The sequence below is a fragment of the Ambystoma mexicanum genome, chromosome 1p, assembly GCF_040938575.1.
Source record: "Ambystoma mexicanum isolate Mex_15411 chromosome 1p, UKY_AmexF1_1, whole genome shotgun sequence".
Taxonomy (NCBI): domain Eukaryota; kingdom Metazoa; phylum Chordata; class Amphibia; order Caudata; family Ambystomatidae; genus Ambystoma; species Ambystoma mexicanum.
The window spans coordinates 1,456,622,609-1,456,642,844 of NC_090921.1; the positions used below are offsets into that span (position 1 = coordinate 1,456,622,609).

Sequence of the window (20,236 nt, forward strand, 5' to 3'; positions counted from 1 at the left end):
AGAATAACCTGGCTTAAATGAAATTCTGACACCACCTTCGGAAGAAAGGAAGGACAAACTCTAAGGACAACCCTGTCCTTGTGAAACACAGTGAAGGGTGGCTTAACTGAAAGTGCCTGTAACTCACTCTGCGAGCGGAAGTGACCGCAACTAAAAATACAGTTTTAAGGGTGAACAGTCTCAAAGGACAAGAATGTAAAGGCTCAAATGGAGCACTCATTAGAAACTTGAGAACAAGGTTCAAATCCCAACCGGGCACCTGGAAAGGTGACGGAGGGAACACATTAGTGAGCCCTTTCGGAAACTGAGAAATTAAAATTAATTTTAAAATAAAAACACTCCTCAGACGAGCGCTTAAACATGGACAGCGCCGCCAGGTAACCTTTAACGGTACCCACTTGCAAGCCCCTGTGGGCTAAAGAAAGCAAAAACGACAGAACCACAGGAATGTCACATGAAAAAGGATCCACATTAACCCTGCACCAGTCGCAGAACTTTCCCCAATGGCAACGGTACAGGGACTTTGTTGCCGGCTGTCTGGCCGAAAGCAACACCTCCATCACGTCTTCAGGGAGGTCCCAATCCTTATACCTCAACCTTTCAGAAGCCAAGCGTGAAGATTGAAGGATCTGACCTCTGGATGAAGAACCTGACCCCCCCCCCTCCCGTGAGAGCAGATCGTCTCGGTAGGGAAGACGACGTGGAGGGCAGATGGACAAGTCGAGAAGGTCCGGGTCTCACGTTCTCCGGGCCCATGCCGGAGCAATGAGGGGCATCCGGGAACCGAACCTCCGTAACCTCTGCAACACTTGCGGGTTAACGGGGACTGGAGCAAATGCGTACAGCAGTGGGAAGGACCACTCCACTACGAACGCATCTCCCAAGGCTCCTCTTGGAGGAAATTACCGTGAGCAGAACCTGTCGCACTTCCAGTTGACACTGGAGGCGAAAAGATCCACTTGAGGGGTCCCCCAAAGGGCAAAGATCTCCAGGAGAATCTCCTGAGCCAACTCCCACTCGTGAGAGATCGCGCTCTGCCTGCTCAGAGCATCCGCCGTCTCGTTTTCGTCTCTGGCCAGATGAACTGCCGAGATCAACATTTCCTGCTGGATGGCCCAGAACCAGAGCTGCATCGCCTCCCTGCACAGAGGAAGTGACCCTGCCCCCCCCCATTTTGTTGAGGTAGTGCATGGCCACTGTTGTCCGTCAGAATCAGGACATTCTTTCCTCACAGTCGGCAGAAAAGCCTTCAGGGCAAGCCTGACTGACCTCAGCTCCAACAGATTGATATGGAGTCTGGACTCCAACGGAGACCAACGACCGCTGACTGTCAGCTTGTTGGCATGAGCTCCCCATCCCGTGAGGGACGCGTCCGTCACAATAGTCACCTCTGGCCAGGGTAGCCAAAACAGAGCTCCCCCTCATCAGATTCCCTTCAACGGCCCACCACAGAAGTTCATGGGCGACCAAGGGCGGCACCTGAACGGGGTCCGACATCCTGCCGGAGGACTGTGACCACTGGAGCTTGAGAGCCCATTGCAAAGATCTCATCCGCAACCTGGCCTTTGGCACAAGAAGAATGCAGGATGCAAAGAGGCTGAACAACCTTAAGAACTCGAACGCTGGGAGACTCTGGGCATGTTGAAACTTGTGCACCATCTGCTGAATGTGGTGAGCCCTCACCTGGGGAGGAAAACATTGACCCAGGGACGTGTCAAGCACTGCTCCGATGTACTGGAGCCGCTGAGTTGGCGTCCAGTGAGACTTCAAATTGAGGGAGAAGTCCAGCTTGTAAAGAGAGTGGCAGGTGACGGACAGATGATCCAGGACTTGCTCGGGAGAGCGCACCCTGATCAACCAATCGTCCAAGTAGGGGTAGACGTGAATCCCCCCCCCCCCTTTCCTGAGATACGCTGCCACCACCATCATGAGCTTGGTGAAAACCCTCGGGCGGAGGTCAATCCGAACGGCAGGACCCAAAACTGAAAGTGCGAGTCGCCAACCGCAAACCTCAGGTACTTCTTGTGCTTGGGATGGATCGGCACATGAAAATAAGCATCCTTGATGTCGAGAGACACCAACCAGTCCTGAAGTTGAAGGGCCTGGAGGACTTGAGAAAGAGTAACCATCTCAAACTTGTCCTTCCTGAGGAGCTTGTTCAAACCGCGCAAGTCCATCATGGGTCTCAATCCCCAGTCTTTCTTTGAAATCAAAAAATAAGGGGAATACGATCCCTTGTTCTTCTCCGCTACAGGCACCAGTTCTATGGCGCCTTTCTCCAGCAGGGATTGAATTTCCTGCACAAGGAGCGGATCCGGACTCTTCAAAGAGATTCCCTGGTGGATTGCTGTGAGGCCTCTGCCGGAAAGGAAGACAGTAGCTGTGGGCTATGATCTCCAGAACCAACACATCTGATGTAATGGCACCCCATTCTACAAGATGCTGCCCGAGCCTTCCCCCAAACGGAGAAGCATGGGTCTCATGACTGAGCTGAAGCGGCTGCGGCAGTGCCTGAGGGCAAAGAGGCAACTGCTTGCGCGGCCTTGGCACCTCAAGTACCTTGTTTTCCACCTCTGGCACTCCTATGGTTGCCCCTTTGACTTGCCCCTCTCAATTTACTAAAGGACGATTAATATCGAAAGGAACCTCCCTCCATTGCTGTCCCCTAGGACGAAAAGGCAGAGGTTGGCGAACTGCAGCGCCCAACGACTTCGCTGCAGCTTTGGAGGTCTGCAACCTCTCAAGACTCTTGTCAGCCTTGCTGCCAAAAAGATGTTCCCCATCAAAGGGCAGGTTGAGGAGCCGGGCTTGCACATCGGGAGCAAAACCAGACTTCCACAACCACGCAAACCTGCGTATTACGGTGCTCGCCGCCATGGACCGGCTGATGCAATCAACTATGTCCAGACCCGACTGAACGGATGTACACATGGCATCCTTGCCATCCTACACAATAGCAAGGAAACCATCCTGTTCCTCCCCTTCAGGAATATGATAAGCTGCTAAGGAAATACAGTTCGACAGAGTGTGCATGAAACGAGACAAGGCACAAACTGAGTTGGCAGCCTGAAGCACCATACCCCCAGAAGAAAATACCTTCTTCGCCCAGCCGTCAAAACGTTTGTCTCCATCAGGAGGGATGGTAGGGTACGTCTGCTTTGCTGGGGCCGTAGCCACCTGCACCACCAAACTCTCAGGAGTAGGGTTCGTGGTCAAAGGCAGGGGTCGCCACTGGCTGGGCGATATTTCTTCGGCAAGGACTTGCTCACTGCCGGGAGGCTCTCTGGAGAAGTCCAAGCCGCAGCCACCCTTCTCTGCAAGGCCATATGGAATGCCAGCACCGGGTCAGTTGGAGGACCTTGGTCCAGGATATCAGTCAGGTCATCCTGCTGAAAATCCCCAGGGGGTGAGGGGGGGGGAACAGACCACCCCAGGTAATCCGTGACCCTCGACATGAGGCGCTGGTATGAAGATTCGGCATGCGTGCCATGCTCCGGCCTACCAAACTTCACCTCCGGAGAGGTGCCTAGACCACTGGCGTTGTGCAGCGACTGACGCAGGTCCTCAAGTTGACTACGACCAGAAACCATGTCATCCGGAACCCCTGCAGGAACCTCACCTTCCTCAGACCCCTCATCCACCTCAAATATAATTCATAGACTGGCAGCAGGGTACAGAAAAAGGGACAAAGACATGTTTAGCCTTGACCAGCACCTTCTTGGGGGCTGCCACCATGCCACCTCCAACAAAACCACCTCGAAAGGCGTCGAGGGCATCAGCGTTTGTCAAGCGCGGGGCCTACAGCTTCGACACAGGCCTCGAGGGCGGAGTCCCGAGCGTGTCTCGACAGCCTGGGCGCTGATGGCATCGACGACTTCCTCGGAGGCGGGGCCTCGAGAGAGTGTCAACAACCTCGGCGTCATCGATGTCTTCCTCGAAGACTTCACAGGTTCTCGCGGTCTCGAGGGCATCAAGGACCGGGACCTGGAACAGGCATGTCTAGAGTGACCATCCTTGTCTGACCGGAACCTCAAAGGCACCCGGTGGTCGCGACGACTGCGCAAGCCCAACAGGCAGAAGAGCGGTGTCTCTAGCACGGGACCCCGACCAGCGTCCTCAGACTGCGCGGACGGACCGGAGCCCTGCGATTGACAAATCACCAACATCTCCTTTCGGAAAGAATCCTATTCCTCAGGAGTGGAATGCTTGTTGGGACAAGCAACCCGCCGATGGGTGGAATCCTCGGAAGAGGACTGGAAGGCGACCTGTGACGGCGCTTCCTGGAATGCCTCTAAGAGGCAGAGGAATGGTGGGACAGACTCCCAGACAGAGAACCCCCGGACTCACGACAACTATGCGGAGAGTCGCTCCTCGAATCGTCCGTCAAAAGACCAGTGGAACGCAACTTCCGGGGCTTGGCCACCTTACCGACCGACAGCTTCTTCTTACGCTCCCACAAGGCCTTCGATGTGAGCGATTGGCAGTCTACACAGTCGTCCGTATCATGGTCCTCCACTTCTTAAACCCGGACCGCGGGGTGGAAGAAGCCGAAGACATCATACAATAGCAATGAAGAAACCGGTTCGAAGAACTGAAAGAGTAGGATTCAGTAGAATCGAGGCACGCCGAGATCACTGAAGAGCACATGTTCGCAGAAAAAAAACGGAACTGAGGCTACGGGCGTTGTGTGTCCTACTTATAACATCCAGTGAAGTCGGCTCGACGGAGGCCCTCGAGGACAGCGTATCGACGCAGGACGCCGAAAGATTTTCCGAAGCAGCACAGCTCTGGTGATTACTGTCAGATATGGAATACGTCGGAGGACCCAATCCCCTCGAAGAATCCACTATGCAGTGATATGCCCCCAGGGGCAGCACACTCAATACAAGCTCTTAGAGACCCAAATCCCCTTTGACCAAGATCCAGAGACAGGCTCTGAAAAGTCCTGTGCACACTAGAGGCCTTGGGTGAGAACCTGGTAGTGGGGTATCTTGTTTCAGACCCAGAGTGGGTACCCCCAACATGGTTGACCTCCAAGATTGAATCAAGTGGCGCAAAAATAGCTTTACTTAACTTTTTGGAAGCCATGAAACTCGAGATCCGTTGGAACCTCCTTAAAATCTTGTCCCACCCAATCAGCTGATGCCCTAGCGACTTCTGTGAAAGTGCCACAGTGTGCACTGTCCAGGCGATGAAGGGACCCCAAACACTTAACAGAATGTGAGGGTCTGCCACTGAGAAAGACCCCCAACACTGAGCATACTGAAAACCCAGCTTTACCCAGCATTCACTGAAAACAGAGGAGCAGGTTAAAGAAAAGAAAAACTGCAGGGAAAAAAGCTAGATAAATAATAAAGCCGAGTCAGGCATCCAACTAATCTGACTTGGCTAACAGGACTAAGGGGAGGGGGAATGCATCGGACTTGCTACGCTGTGCACATGCAGCCCACCTTCACATGCAAATTTAAAGGGCATAAAGGACGATGTGCTTTGGCTCTGGTCCCATCCTCACTCTGTGGGAACTTAGGAGGGAAAGCAAATGGGCTGTAGGAGTAGAATAATTAGCACATGATCAACGAACGAAGATATCATTTTACAATGAGAGGCTGAATAGTCCCAATTCCGATTAGATATTTGAGCCATTGATTAAAGACTAGCAACACTTGGTACAGTGAAATGTTGCCAATGCTTTTTGTTGCCCTGAAGTCTTCCCCCCTCCCGTTCAAGCAATAGTGTTGAAATATTTGACAATATGGTCTGCCAACAGCACTTCAGTTTGGAATAACCTGCCAAGTGAATATAATCAAGTGTTTTGACATACATTTTGTTATTATTCAATGGGGTGGGTGATTTTACAATACTACTCAAAACCTTGTGGACCTTTAATTATTTCATAAATCAAGCGTGGAGCTGTAATCCCAATTACACAATCTGCAGGGAAAGGATATTTCACTTCCTCTACCAATGCTCCATTACTTTCTTTGTAGACTGCAGTGTGTGTGTGGAAAGCAAGAAGTGAGTCGGTGATTGCTCTGAAAGAAATGGGATAATATTAAAGGCAGTCTATTTATCTGAGTTTTAGACAGCGGCAGCCGCAAACAATGGCTTTGTAGCCACTCCCAAAGAATGGGTCAAAGAAATCTCATTTTGCAGGCTTTGGAAACGTTTGGTTTAGTCAAGTGCAGGGAACACGAGGAAGAGCAATTCTAATTAAGTGCCCTAGGGAGACAAAGGAAAATTTAGAAAAATAAAATAAGGAGAGGGCGTGGTGGGTGGGACACGGGTGGCAGTGAAAGAATAAAGACTCGAAAAAGGTGACTGACCGTGCGATGTGTTAGGTGGGGAGGGAAAGCAAAAGGCCCGGCGGTCTGCCAGTTCAGGAGGGCAGAGGGTCATGGCAAGAAATGGTCAGGATTCTAATACATTTACTGAAGAGCAAGGTTTTCATCTCTTTTTGTGGAAATTAAGATGGTTTTCCAAGGATATGATGGTTATTACGATTTAGTTTAAAAGGGAGGCCCCAGCAGCGGGATGTGTGTGTGTTTCAGGTGGGGAGGTGGATTAAGGATCATTGCTTTTGCTTTCACCCCCACTGAGGGGTGCGGAAGATCGCCATGGCCGGTAACAGCCCACCAGCCCGAGCGAACTACTAGGTGTTTTCTCCTTCCTCTGGAGATTCGTGGTGCAAGTGATGCCAATCTCCAGAGGAAGGAGGAAAGAAAAAAAACAACTGAGATGGCCACCACCATAGGGGAAAAGGGTTTAATTCCTATGGCAGCAGGCGGTGCGCCTGTGGGGGTGTTTAGTACCGACACTTAAAGTCTAAGACTCACTTTAATTATGAAGTGATGATAGTCAGTGCATACATCAACCACAATGAGTGGGTTACGCTGTAGCGTAACCTCAAATTATGACAGTCTGGGGAGCAGATATGGATGGTGAGCGCAGTCACAGGAGTTTTAGAAAATATTTGGGGCTTGGCACTTATTTACAAATTATGCACTGGGGTAGGGTATGTTAAATAAAAAAGGTGGCAGCAACTGTATTCTCGCCTGCTGTTCCAGCCGGTGCAAAATTAACTTCTGTCTGAGGTAGGAATGGCCAATGTGCCAGTAGGCTCTGTGGATGAGGCAAAGAACTTTTAAACTAATGCATGCTCAGACAGAGCTAATGCAAGGAAAGAGTGCAGGAGTAATGTGGTCCCAAGATGTGAGTCCCAAGAATACATTTGGCTTAAGTTGCTGAAAGAGGTCTAGGAAAGCCTTTATTCATTGCTAGGGGGCACTTTACTTGCTCATGGAGTATAGGAATTGTATGGGTGTAAACAAATAACAAAGTTGACATTAAATCTGCAGTTGATGTTTAATTGTGCGAATTTAGGATGGGAGCACATAGGAGTCATCCAAGATTTACAGTTTGTGATCACCATGATAAAACAGTTGCCATGATTTTACATTATACGTCTACTTCTTGCAGGGGTCTGGTGAAAGTGCAATTGTTTTTTTTCAAGCTTTAACAACTCTGCAACTACAACATTGATCTGGCTGCTCTATACAGAGAGCGATGTGTTCCATCGGACTGGTCCGGTCATGCCCGGTGCTGCTTGATGAAGTTGATTAGCCCATTGGTCGAAGAATCGTGAGATGTGACCGGTGCATCGGATTCCAATTCCGGTTCGATTTTCTTAGCCAGCTGCTTTCCCAGTTCAACCCTACATTTTGTTTAGAAAAATACATAATACATTTGATTATACCCACTTAAATAAAAGGACACCATTAAAAGTAATAATGGGAGTAAGTTGGACATGTAAGATTTTAAATGTAGGCAGATTCATAGATTTAACAAAGATGGTGATCGCACAAGACAACTCATGACACTGGTTAGAAGAAAAAATGTATATACTCCGAAGCAAAGCACACATTTAAAAAGAAACCAATTAAACTCTGGCTGAAAATGATTGATGAAAAACGTAGGGACAAAAAAAATCTTTTGCAAGACGATTATGGTTCAAACAGTAAGAAATGTAAGCAGCCATTCTTCACAGCCACCGTAGAGTAAATGGGCCTAAGCGTTTAATGCAATGTAATACAAATGATTTAAAAGGTAGTTCAATTTCTTACCCCCACTGGTCGTAACTGTTGATGTCCCACACAACTCCCTGAACAAAGATCTTTTGTTCATACATAGCTGTTAAACAAAAAAGGTAGCGATTAAGAGCAGTGTATGAAAACCAACACTAGATCTGAAATGGTGGAATGATATTTACCTATTAACGCTCCCAGCATGAAGGGTGAAAGTTTTGTGAAGACTAGTGAATTTGTTGGACGATTACCCTCAAAAACCTAGAGAAAGTAGATTAACAGTGGTTAGAATTTTGGCAATACTAAGAAAACAGGCAAATGCTGCAGCACAACAGGTCTAGCACCCAGTGTTAAGTTAACTGAAAAATTGAGCTTTAGGACAAATTTAACACAAGGTTTACAATTAAACTATGCCATTCAGCAGAACTGTATGCATCCACCAACAGTGAATTATCAAGCTTAAACAGCAAACTAAATGAACCTTTGACTCTAGGTGTATTCAAACACAACTTGTCATGGTTCCATTTGAGCACAATGTACAGTAAATATGCACCTTGTGTGGTAGTATCTTCTCCAATGCATCCCCACATAAGCCACTTGCTTGCAATTCCTTACGAGCCTCATCTTTTGACTTTCCTTTCATTAATGCTTCAGTTTGAGCCAGGAAGTTTGCAATAAGTATCTAGGAGAATGACACGAAGGAAAATACCAGTTATTTAATTTCATTTGTGCCCTTCTGTTGCAAACTAGTTACAATGAAGCCCTCACTGGATTCTTCCATTCCAAAATGACATTTTGTAAAGAAAAACAGGTGTTTAGGATGTGCTCTTGCAGAAAGAAAGATGCACTCTGCCGAAAACATTGCTTCCAAAATGATTGTAAGCAGAAGCATGGCAACACAAACTCAAGCCCTCTGACAGTTTACCTTGTGATGCAGTCCTCCTCTGATCTGGTGCTGTGGTTGGACTGGAATTAGAAAGTCACAAGGGATCATGCGGGTACCTACAAGAGGAGAAAACATGTGAACAGGTAAATCTATAGTAAAAAGGTGACAACAGGTTGGTTTCTTGGTTTGATCACGCAGAATATTAGCAAGTTGTCTTTGGCCATTATTATGACTAAGAAATGGTGATCGAAGTATTAGTACCTTTATGGGATGAAAAATATATTTACAGATCCAGCACAAAACAAGTGTACCCGGTCAGAACAAAGGTGCATTTTGTAAATGTGACAAGTGGTTATCTGAGGCATTGTACCTTGATGTATCAGCTGGTAGAACGCATGTTGTCCATTGGTACCAGGTTCACCCCAAACAATAGGTCCTGTGTTGTAGTCCACACGGGCACCTGTTTTAGTGATGTATTTTCCATTAGATTCCATATCACCCTAAAAGAAAAAAGAAGCCCTATCAAACAACCACTCATGTAAATGCAACTTGCGCAAGTTGATCCAATTTTCAGGATCAAATTTCAGATCAAAAATGGACTGCATAAAGTTACAAGGTAAAAATACATGCAAGTAGTGTGTTCAACCCAAACTGCAGCAACATATGAAAACTGGGTATAAAATCACCGGTGGGTCACAGGTGCTAGCCACCTTTAGTAGCAATTCACTGTAAAATAGAAAATGCTAGACTACAAAAAATTAAAAAGAAAATAAAAAGAATCACTGCTGCAACCAGTTTGTCAGGCACATAAAAAGAAACCAAACCCCAAAAAGGTAAAAAGTAAAGGATACAAAGTATCCTAATAGCACTTTATTGAAAGGTGATGTGTGAAAATTTAAAAATACAAGACTTCTAATAGACGTTCTCTCAGTACAGACTGTCTTGCCTTGGGGACTAGTCAGTTTCCCCATAGTATGCAGAAGTAAAGTGGAAGATTTTACTTCAAACAAGCAACAATAAGGGTGTTCCATAGAAATCTATGGATGGAAAGAAAAAGTTATTTCCTGACGAAACAACTTCCATGGTCCATGCTGATGCTGTAGCCATTGCCCTCCTTAATGCATTTGAAGGTTGCTATCCTCTCAACACTTCAGTAGACCATTTGTTTCAATAAGTACATACATTGTATGATACATGGTCTTAATCAGGAGATACCTACTGGTCAGCCTTCATATGTTGGTTGCAACACCCTAAACAAGAAAAATAAATAAACACTACCAGGAATGTTACAATTTAGTGAGGTCATGTGTCTGCACTCGCAATACATGGCAGTGGCACAAGTTACAGTAATCTATGCACCCATAAGTGGCGAATTTGTGGTTTAGATTTTGCGCTGCAACCAGAATGTCCATTTAACAGTTTTCACTGAATTTGAAGGTATTTTTAAAAAAAAATAACTTTAATAGGTTTCATGATGTTTCAGCACTGCATCCAATTATTAAAATTCCTCTCAATCATGTAAGAATTAACAATACTGTAAAAAAAAAAAGTGCAAAGCGCATATTGATGTGGGTAACTGAGCAGTGCATGATGGCAATGCAAGTTATGGCTGAATTGCCTGGAGCATGAAGTATTGCTATGCCCCAGGGTCCACAAAGCCACGGAGGAATCCAAACCATAGTTCCCTCTCCCCAACAGGAAGCCAACCCCCTGGGACTAGGGAGGTGAGCCTGCTATGCCTAGGGACAGGGTAAGCAGGATCCCGCTGGATGGGATTCTCCCTTAGGGGACAGGAGAACCCGAGTGGGACAATTCACTACCACACTACCCCACCACCCCCCTCGGACACGAACACCTTTAAGGAATATTTAGGAGCCCTAGGACACATTTTACATTGGCCGACTCGCTTCTGACCCAAACCTTACCCAGTGCTCATGGAAGACACCAGTAAGAGGAAAAGACCAGCCTCCAGGGGGAGCATCATTTGAGAGCCAATCAGAAGAGAGATTCCACAAAGTTGAATCACGCTGCAAAGCACGGGGGGTGTGGCCAGTAACAAAAAACCAGATGTGGCATCACAGCTGGCAGTATGCACTAAATGAGTGCAACAAAGCTTAACCCCCCCGCCCCCCTCTGCCCCCCAACCCCCTGGGACAATTAACATGGATGGTCGGGTTAACTGTGTACCTCGAGAGGCCAATGTAAAACCCCAAGTAGAAGCTGCCTACAGAGCCCAGCACTAAGCGAGCAGTAGAGGAGCCAATGGCCGACGAGGAGTCCAGTTGACAAGTTGTGTAAGCAGCTCTGCAGTGAAAGGACCGGTTAGATTACACTCCACCCAGGGAGCACCGCTCATCAGAAGCAGATGTGCGACGCCTCCCATCCCCCGGGAGTCAAGGAAAGCAACCCCAGAGCGTTGAAAGACCGTGGGAGCCACAGAACTGGGATAGAAATGGACAAACCTAGGGGTGGGGAGAGAACAGAGAAACCCCAAAGTGGGGAGCAAGACAAACCCCAGAATGGGTAAAACAATGAAAGGGTGAGAAAGAGAAGAAGAGAAAAGCGCCCGAGTGTGGAGAGAACAGGGCAGTCCCAGAGTGGGAAGGAAACACCCACGAGTGGGGAAAGAATGGAAGAACCCCCTGAGCAGGGAGAAACAAATTAAAGACACAAAACCCAGAGTGGGAGATGCTCCAGAGTGGGGCGAGGTAATGAGACCAGCCCTAGAGTGGGGAGGAAACAGCAGAGTCCAGAGTAGGAAGAAAGACAGGTTGCAGGGTGGGAAGTCAGGAGGAAGGAACAAGTTACTTACCTGTAACTGTTGTTCTCCAGCATGGGTCTGGCATGGATTCACATGCTCATGAATATTCCCCGTCGTCAGGCTGGGAATCCTCGGTAAAGAAAAAACCAGTATCAGTTTCGTTTCTGATCTGTCTTTCGTAGTAATAACCAATCACTGGTCTCTGCGTCATACTGACCACAGCCAATGACTGCCCTCTACCTAAGCACCGCCTCTGGCAGCCATCTTCAGATTTGGAAGCACGTGAAGTGGCAGTATGACCAAGTGAAGAGCCGCAGAGGGGTAGGCGGGAGGGTTCGCATGTGAATCCATGCCAGACCCATGCTGGAGAACAACAGTTACAGGTAAGTAACTTGTTCCTTCTCCAGCATGGGGTCTGGCATGGATTCACATGCTCATGAATAAAGAATACATAGCAGTACACACATGCACAACCACGGGAGGTGGCAAAGGCTCAACATTAAGCATCACATCAACTCAACATTAAGCATCTTACCTCCTCACCAGGCTCACCTCAGGCGAACAGGTTGCGCAGCACTGCTTGGCCGACCCTGGACTCCTCCCTGGAATCCCGGTCGACGCAGTAGAATTTCGTGAAGGTGTGCGTCGACCTCCACGTAGCAGCCCTGCATATGTCCAGCAGGGGCACACCAGATAGGAACGCCGTGGTAGCTGCGATCGCTCTGGTGGAATGGGCTCTCGGACGGCCAGGCAGCGGTCGGTTTGCCAACCGGTGACAGCACATGATACAGCCGGAGAGCCATCTGGAGATGGAAGCCTTCGAGAGAGCCTTCCCCTGATTGACAGGTCCAAAGTTCACAAAGAGTTGTGACGTCTTCCGAAAACCCTTCGTGCGGTCCACGTAGAACTTCAGCGCTCTAGCTACATCCAGCGAGTGCAAAGTCCTCTCAGCCGGCGACGAAGGCGACGGGAAGAACACAGGTAACACCAAGGGTTCGTTGAGATGGAAGTCCGACGGTACCTTGGGCATGAAGGAGGGGTGCGTCCTGAGCACTACCCTCGTGTCGTGGAAAGTCAAGTACGGGGCCTTGCAGGAAAGGGCCTGGATCTCTCCCACTCGTCGTGCGGAGGTGATGGCCACAAGAAAAGCTGTTTTCCACGATAGAAACTTCAACGGGGCCGAGTGCAGAGGCTCGAACGGAGGTCCCATGAGCTTGGTCAGCACCACGTTGAGCTCCCACGCCGGGGCCGGAGCCTTCACCGGCGGGAACGATCTGAACAGTCCCTTCATGAACTCTTTCACCAGACGATGAGACCACAAGGACGTCCGGCCCGTGGTTCTGGTGTATCGGGAGATCGCAGCAAGATGAATCTTGATGGACGCATGTGCCAGACCAGCTTTGGCCAGCGTCAGCAGGTACGGCAGTACTTGGGGAGCCGTAATCCGTAGAGGGTTAATCTTCTGTGCGTGGCACCAGACAGAGAACCTCTTCCATTTGTGTCCATAACATTTAAGAGTCGAGGACGCCCTGGCCTTTGCAAGAACCTCTCTGCAATCGGCCGGTATGTCGTATCCTCCAAACTCTAGTGCTGCAGGAGCCAGGCCTGCAAGTTCAGCGACTTCGGGTCGTGGTGGAGGATGGCGCCTCCTTCCCTGGAGAGTAGATCCGCGTCCGCCGGCAGCTTGATCGGCGGGGACGCTGACAAGTCCAGAAGGTCCGGGAACCATATCTGCCTCCGCCACGCAGGTGCGACGAGGATCATCCTGCACCGTGACCTCTTGAGCTGGTTGACGAGCCGGATTAGCAGAGGCAAGGGAGGGAACGCGTAGAGGAACAGGCCCTCCCAGGGGAACGAGAAAGCATCGCCCATGCTCCTCGTCTGGGGAAACCTGCTGGCGAACCTCCGGCACTTGGCGTTCGTCGCCGTCGCGAACAGGTCGATCTGGGGTGTGCCCCACCGTCGGAAGAGGCGATCCACCAGATCCTGCCGTAGTTCCCACTCGTGGCACGAGCGCAGCTCCCTGCTGAGTGAGTCGGCGATGGTGTTTCTTATCCCTGCCAGATGAAACGGCACCAGAAAAATCCCTTGGGCGACGGCCCAATGCCACAGGTCCTGCGCCTCCTTGGACAGCGCTGGGACCTGGTTCCGCCCTGTTTCCTGATGTAAAACATGGTGGTGGTGTTGTCGGTGAAGATCCTCACCACCTTGCCCTTGAGGGACGGAAGGAAGGACCTGAGGGCCCAAAACACTGCACGGAGCTCCAGGACGTTGATATGTAGGGACTTCTCCGTCGGGAGCCAGAGTCCCCTTGCGTGCAGATTTTCGGTGTGCGCTCCCCACCCTTCCAGGGAGGCATCCGTGGTCACAGTCTCCTGGTGGGCTGGGGTCTGGAAGTCCATGCCCGCCGTCAGATGCGCGCGGGTGCCCCACCACCGTATCGCTCGTCGGAAACTCTCGTCGAGCTTGATCCTTTCCTCGAAGCTGCCCGTCGTCTGGATCCAGCGCGCATCCAGGAATTCTTGCAACGGGCGCATCCGGAGCCTGCCCATGGGAATGAGGTAGATGCAGGAAGACATCATCCCGAGGAGGGACTTGATGGACCTCACTTTGGCCGCGTCGGCCACCAACATCCGTTGCACCTTGCCCAAGATGGTCCTGGTCCTCTCCTCCGACGGGGAGGCCAGAAGGGACACTGTGTCGAGCCTCGCTCCCAGAAACAGTGCGACTTGCGCGGGCACCAGGTGGGATTTGGCGTAGTTCACGGAGAATCCCAGGTCCGTGAGGAGTTGGACGGTCCTTGCCGTGTGGACCACGGCGAGCTCCCTCGTCTTGGCGCGGATGAGCCAGTCGTCCAGGTAGGGGTAGACGTGGATCCCCTCGCGGCGCAGCTGCGCCGCCACCGGTGCAAGGCACTTGGTGAATACCCTGGGTGCCGACCGTAGTCCGAAGGGAAGGGCTTTGAACTGGTAATGACGCCCTAGGACCACGAATCTGAGGAATTTGCGGTGCCCCTTTAGGATGGGAATGTGGAAGTAGGCATCCTCCAAATCCAATGACGATAGGAAGTCTCCTTCCTCCAGCTGACCCAGGACGTGCTGGAGGGTGACCATCCGGAACTTCTGCGCCTTGATGAACTTGTTCAGACGTCGCAGGTCCAGGATGGGGCGCCATCCTCCCGTCTTCTTCTTCACGAGGAAGTATCTCGAGTAGACTCCGGAGCCCCGAAGCCTCTTTGGGACGAGTTCGATGGCGCCCTTTCTGAGCATCGCCTTTACCTCCAGGAGAAGTTGAGGGACGTGAAGTTCTTTTCTGGCCACGGGGGGGACGCGCGGGCACCTTCTTTGAAACTCGAGCGCGTGGCCCCGGGCCAGGGCGTCCAGCACCCAACGGTCGGTGGAGATGGACTCCCACACGCTGACGAAGCCCGCCAGCCGGCCTCCCACCGGGGTGCTTCGGTGGGGGCCCGACCCCAAGGCCGGTTCAATCCTGCTTGGACGCGGCCTTGCCGCCTTGACCTCCTTGGCGACGACGGCGGGGTCCGCTAGACTTGCCTCGTCCTCTGTAGGCCTCTTGCGACGACGAGCGGGCCGCTTGACGGTAGGAAGCGAAACCGCCGCCGGAACCTTTGGAGGCGCCCTTGCCTCCGCCGCTCCGAAAGGGCGTCCGTCGTTGCAGGACTCCAAGGGCCCGGGCCGTCTCAGTATCCGCCTTGATGGCCTGAAGGGAATCGTCCACTGTCTTCCCAAACAGGTTGTTCCCGTCGAAGGGCATGTCCAGGACTCTGGTCTGGACGTCCTGCCGGAAGTCCGTAGCTTTGAGCCATCCACGACGTCGAAGGCAAACACCGTTGCCCAGCTGGCGGAATCCAGTGTCGGCGATGTCCGTCGCCACGGTGATGGCGTGGTCCGAGGCCACCTCACCTTCCTGCAGGATCTCAAGGGCCTCCGCCCTCTTGTCGTCCGGCAGAAAATCCAGCAGAGGAGCCATCTTGTACCAGAGCTCCCTGTCGTAGCGGGCCACGATAGCCAAGGCGTTGGCCGCTTTAATCGTCGTCGCTGCCGACGAGATGACTCTACGCCCCATAGTATCCAATTTCTTTCCCTCGCCGTCCGGCGGGGAAGTCGATGTGGAGGCCGCACCCCCCCCCGCTTTCTTCCTGGCTGCCGCGGAGACGACGGAGTCCGGGGTAGGCTGCGCCCGGAGGCATAGGGGGGCCGTGTCCGGGACCCGGTACTTTTTCTCGTACCGGTCTCTTCTAGCTGGCGTCGTGGAAGGGTTCTTGAGGAGGGAAAGGCCCTCATCCCAAATGTCGTCCAACAGAGGCACTGCGAGGACCGTCTTCCTCTTGGCCTCGCGCCGCTGATAAAGGAAGCCTTCCTTTTTCTTCTCCTCAGGGCAGAGTTGGAAAAGCTCGGAAGCCCTGGAGATCATGGAGTGGAAAGATCCGATCTCGTCGGGCGGAGAGGCCCTGGTGGGAGGCGACGACGGAAAATCCTCGTCGTATGCCTCGTCGTCCGTACCCGTCGCTGCCGTGTCAGTCCCCGTATCATCCCCTCGGGTGGACGGGGAGGAGGGCTGGAAGGGGCGCGACGGTTGAAAAGGAGGTGGTGGATGGATCCTTCTTTTCTTGGTAGGGGGAACACCAGAAGGTCCCGGTTCTGGATCCCCCGACGGGAGAGGTTCCTCCGTCGGTAACGGTAGCCTCGTCCTTATCTCGGAGCATAAGGACTGTATGGCCAACAAAATGGCCGCCGAGTTGTCTTGCGGCGCTGGCAGAGGGGAATCCGACGGGCGAGCAGGGGCCCCGTCGGTATCCTCGACGATGTCGTCGTCGTCACCTGCGTCGGGGTCCATTCCGACGGGCTGGCCTTCTTCCACGCCTAGGCCGTGGCTTAAGACCTCGATCAGTTCCTCTTCTGAGGTTGAGGCCGACTCTACGACGACGCCCTGCCCCCCCTTCTTCCCCACGGAGGGTTTCACGGGGGGTCCTATCGATGGGCACAAAGGAAGACTCCCTCCGAGGAGGCAGGGAGATTCTGGGCCCTGAGGCCGACACCACTGGTGCAGCCACCACAGGCTGAGCCAGGGCCGCCGCGACCGTTTCGATAGAGGGCTTGGTCGGATGGATCAAGGCCTTCACCACCTTAGGTGCGCTCACCGCCTTATCCTTGAGGGAGGGGGCACTGCCACGCTCCTCCTCTGCCTTAGAGCTCGACCGGGGCCTCTCCAGGAGCTTCGCCGGGTGCTCGGCCTTCCTCTTACCCGACCCAGAGCGTTGGCTCGTGGTTGATGGTGCCGGGGAGGGTGCGCCCTGCCTGGCGCCCGCAGAGCCCGACCGTTCGGCGCTCCCGGTGCCAGCGGACTCGCGGTGCTTGGCCTTATGTTGGGCCCCCGTCGCCGGGGCGCCCTCAAAGGTCTTAGAAGACCGCTCGGATTTCTTCTTCTTCTCGCCAGACGGGCTCTTACCCTCCAGCCAGTTGGCGAGACGTTGATGGCGGTCCTTCATGGTCCGTTCCGACATGTTGCCGCAAAACGCACAGTCCTTCTCCACGTGCGTCTTGTCCTCATGAAGGCAGTAAAGGCAGAAAGAGTGTTCGTCCTCCTTGAAGACGTTCTGCAGCTGGCATCCAGGGCAGACCCTGAACAGCTTTCCGGGCGTCGAGCTTCCCTTCTCCTGGGCCATCTCCGAGACAGGGCCTGAGAAGCTTCTGGAGTCCTCCGAAGTGTAGCTCGACGAAATCTTCACCCTTGAGGGGCACAGATGAATCCGACACGGGTCCCCGTTGATCGGATGTAGGATCGGTGGAGCTTGAGGCTCTTTTGACCGAAAGAATCGAAGTTTTTGTAAAAAGCGCGAAAAAATAGCACTAACGCTCGAGAGCAATAGCACGAGGATCCCAACACATGAACGTGCGGTAAAAATCTGAAGATGGCTGCCAGAGGCGGTGCTTAGGTAGAGGGCAGTCATTGGCTGTGGTCAGTATGACGCAGAGACCAGTGATTGGTTATTACTACGAAAGACAGATCAGAAACGAAACGGATACTGGTTTTTTCTTTACCGAGGATTCCCAGCCTGACGACGGGGAATATTCATGAGCATGTGAATCCATGCCAGACCCCATGCTGGAGAACAGAGTCCGCAAATGGGGAATGAGAAGTGGAGCTCTACTGAGAGGACCCCAGACACGCAAGAAAGACAAAATTCTCCCTAAAGGGAGAAGGGCCGAGGCTCAAATTTGAGGGAGAAGCAACCTGGTGTGAGTTGCAGGATGGCACTACAGCACTGCACAACTACTGGATCTGAACGTAGGAAGGACCTACGTTAATGGGAGAAAGGGTTAGGGGCCAGAAGCCATCCCTTTCTTTGGGCAATGTCTCATATAGGTCTTGGTGGCATTTGGGTTTTGCTTTTTAGGAGGCAAGAAAAGAAACTGGGTTGGGAGAAGATTCGAGAACAGAGGCTTAATTTCTGCACCCTTTATTTTTACTTGCTTCTTTGTTTATAGTAGGGCTTAGAGACATGCTTCGGGAAAGACTGGGCCTTTCCATGTTGAATAAAAGAATTAAGCAGTCATGCCTTCTTGTCCGTCTCCTGATTCTGACCCATCACACCACCCACAATAGCCAATGGTCCTGGCCCAGAGTTCACTATATCCACATAATGGGAATTTGGGCCACCCTCCATGGTTACAGGTCATAGCCCATAGGCACAGGCCCTGGGGTATGGGCTTCAGCCATATTGCATGCCTCATTAAGCAACACCCAGTAGCGATTGGGCAAGGCAACCTAACATCCTCTTACCAGGTCTTTCAGTGAATTTAAACTGTTTTCATAACTGAAGAGGTCTCGTGCTGTACCAGCACTGTACGTTAGCATGTTAGTTAATAAAAAGGCCTGTTAACGTACTATGTTAAGTTTCCCCTCCCACCCTTGACAAAAACTGCACAAAACTTTAAGGATCAAGTCTGCTCTATATATTTTTTGTAACGTTTCATGCAGATTCTTTAAAACTGCACAAAAGTCATAATCTACCCAAAAGTGCTCTTCCTATGGGAATGCAACTGAACCAGGGCTGAAAAAAACCTTAGTTGAGAGTTTCACAGCAAAATATGAAATTCAGTGGGCTTGGGAAGGGACTCTGAACTCTGCGCACCTCCACGCCCTGCAGATGGCTCCTATGATTTTATTTTGTACGCCATTGTGAATCCCTTCTGAGATATCATGCATGTGCTCATGAGCTTTGCAAGAGGGAGGAAGGGAGGGGGTGATGGGATGGTAAATTCAGATGGTAATCGCTTCCCAAACCCACCGAATTTCAAGCATTTAATTGCGATCGATCAGCTGACCTAGTTTTTTTTCCCCAGTTTTTGTTAGGCTACATTTTCTTCAGGGACCCATGCTATGGCCACTGTCCATTTTGCAATAGTGACTTCAAAAAAGATAAAGCTACTAGCCATGGCCTTTGGCCCCAACCTGCTCCCATAGTACTTTGGCAGATTCCACCAGGTATGTCCTATGTTCATGGTCAGCGTTCAGCAACTGTCAGTGTCCATTGGCAGTATAGTAGATCCCACCTCCCTGCAAGTTTATAGACTGGCTAAGACCCAGTGGTCTATAGCTTATTGGTTATTCACTTCCACAATAATTTAATTTATTGCACCAACAATGAATCACCTGTTTGATGGGGTATTTTTTTCAGAAATCATTCCCGGGAACCATCAGTGAGATTCCTGAAGGAAGGTAATGTTTGTTTCCACGGTAACAGGAAAATGGTAGAAAAGTTAAGTCTTCCCTCTCCTCTTTGGTACTCCTCCATGTGTCCCCCTTCTCTTTTCTAGGTCCCCCTCTTACATGTGCATTTTCCCCCCGATTCTCTGGAATCGCCCATTCCACTCGGGCTCCATCTCCCACACTCCACATTTACTCCTTTTTCCCCCGTCCCACCTGTAGCTGATATTCATACTCTTTCTTCCTCCAAATATCATTTTGAGCACTTGGAGGGAAAAAAAAAAAAAGTGTTTTTCATTTCTTAAAAGCTCTATAGCCTCTGTACTGGAAAGAACTGTGGGAGATAAAAAAAAGTTTGTGAGCAGGGGGCACCTCCTCCGAATATTTTATAAACTAATGGACAGATTTATCCCAAACCAGCAAAAGGCACATCTGACTTGTTTGTCCAGTGGTTATCGCTCCAAGGGTGTCCAATCGAACCTTCCATCAGCGATTTTTTTTTTTTAATAGTTTCTGCCTTTCAGTGACTTTTCCTGAGCGGGGTGTACCGTGACAAACCTTTGGGGGAAATCTGTCCAGAGGCAAAAATTAGCAAAAGATTTTTGGGCTTCACCTTAATTGGAGGGAGGAGACTGTCGCCCTATGATCTAATTCTGTATAGGGAAAGGGAGAAGATGGGTGGGGCAGGGAATGGGGGCATGAGCCCTTTTAGGGCCAATCAAAATAAGTCAACCTAATTGAAGACATTAAGAAAGGAGCTTGTGAAGCCACAGAATC

The 20,236-nt window shown here is 50.9% G+C and overlaps 1 protein-coding gene across 1 annotated transcript in view; it reads right to left on the minus strand.

The window, feature by feature from the left end:
* Window positions 1-7,343: 7,343 nt before the first annotated feature.
* Window positions 7,344-20,236, minus strand: part of GPI (glucose-6-phosphate isomerase) — a 141,354-nt gene continuing 128,461 nt past the window's right edge. Inside the window, exons 13-18 of the mRNA XM_069607098.1 lie at window positions 9,338-9,467; window positions 9,007-9,083; window positions 8,635-8,763; window positions 8,267-8,342; window positions 8,121-8,187; window positions 7,344-7,711 (exon numbers count right to left, since the gene is read on the minus strand). Coding sequence (XP_069463199.1) covers window positions 7,588-7,711; window positions 8,121-8,187; window positions 8,267-8,342; window positions 8,635-8,763; window positions 9,007-9,083; window positions 9,338-9,467 — 603 coding nt within the window. The 3' untranslated portion in view covers window positions 7,344-7,587. The remainder of the gene's footprint in view (window positions 7,712-8,120; window positions 8,188-8,266; window positions 8,343-8,634; window positions 8,764-9,006; window positions 9,084-9,337; window positions 9,468-20,236) is intronic.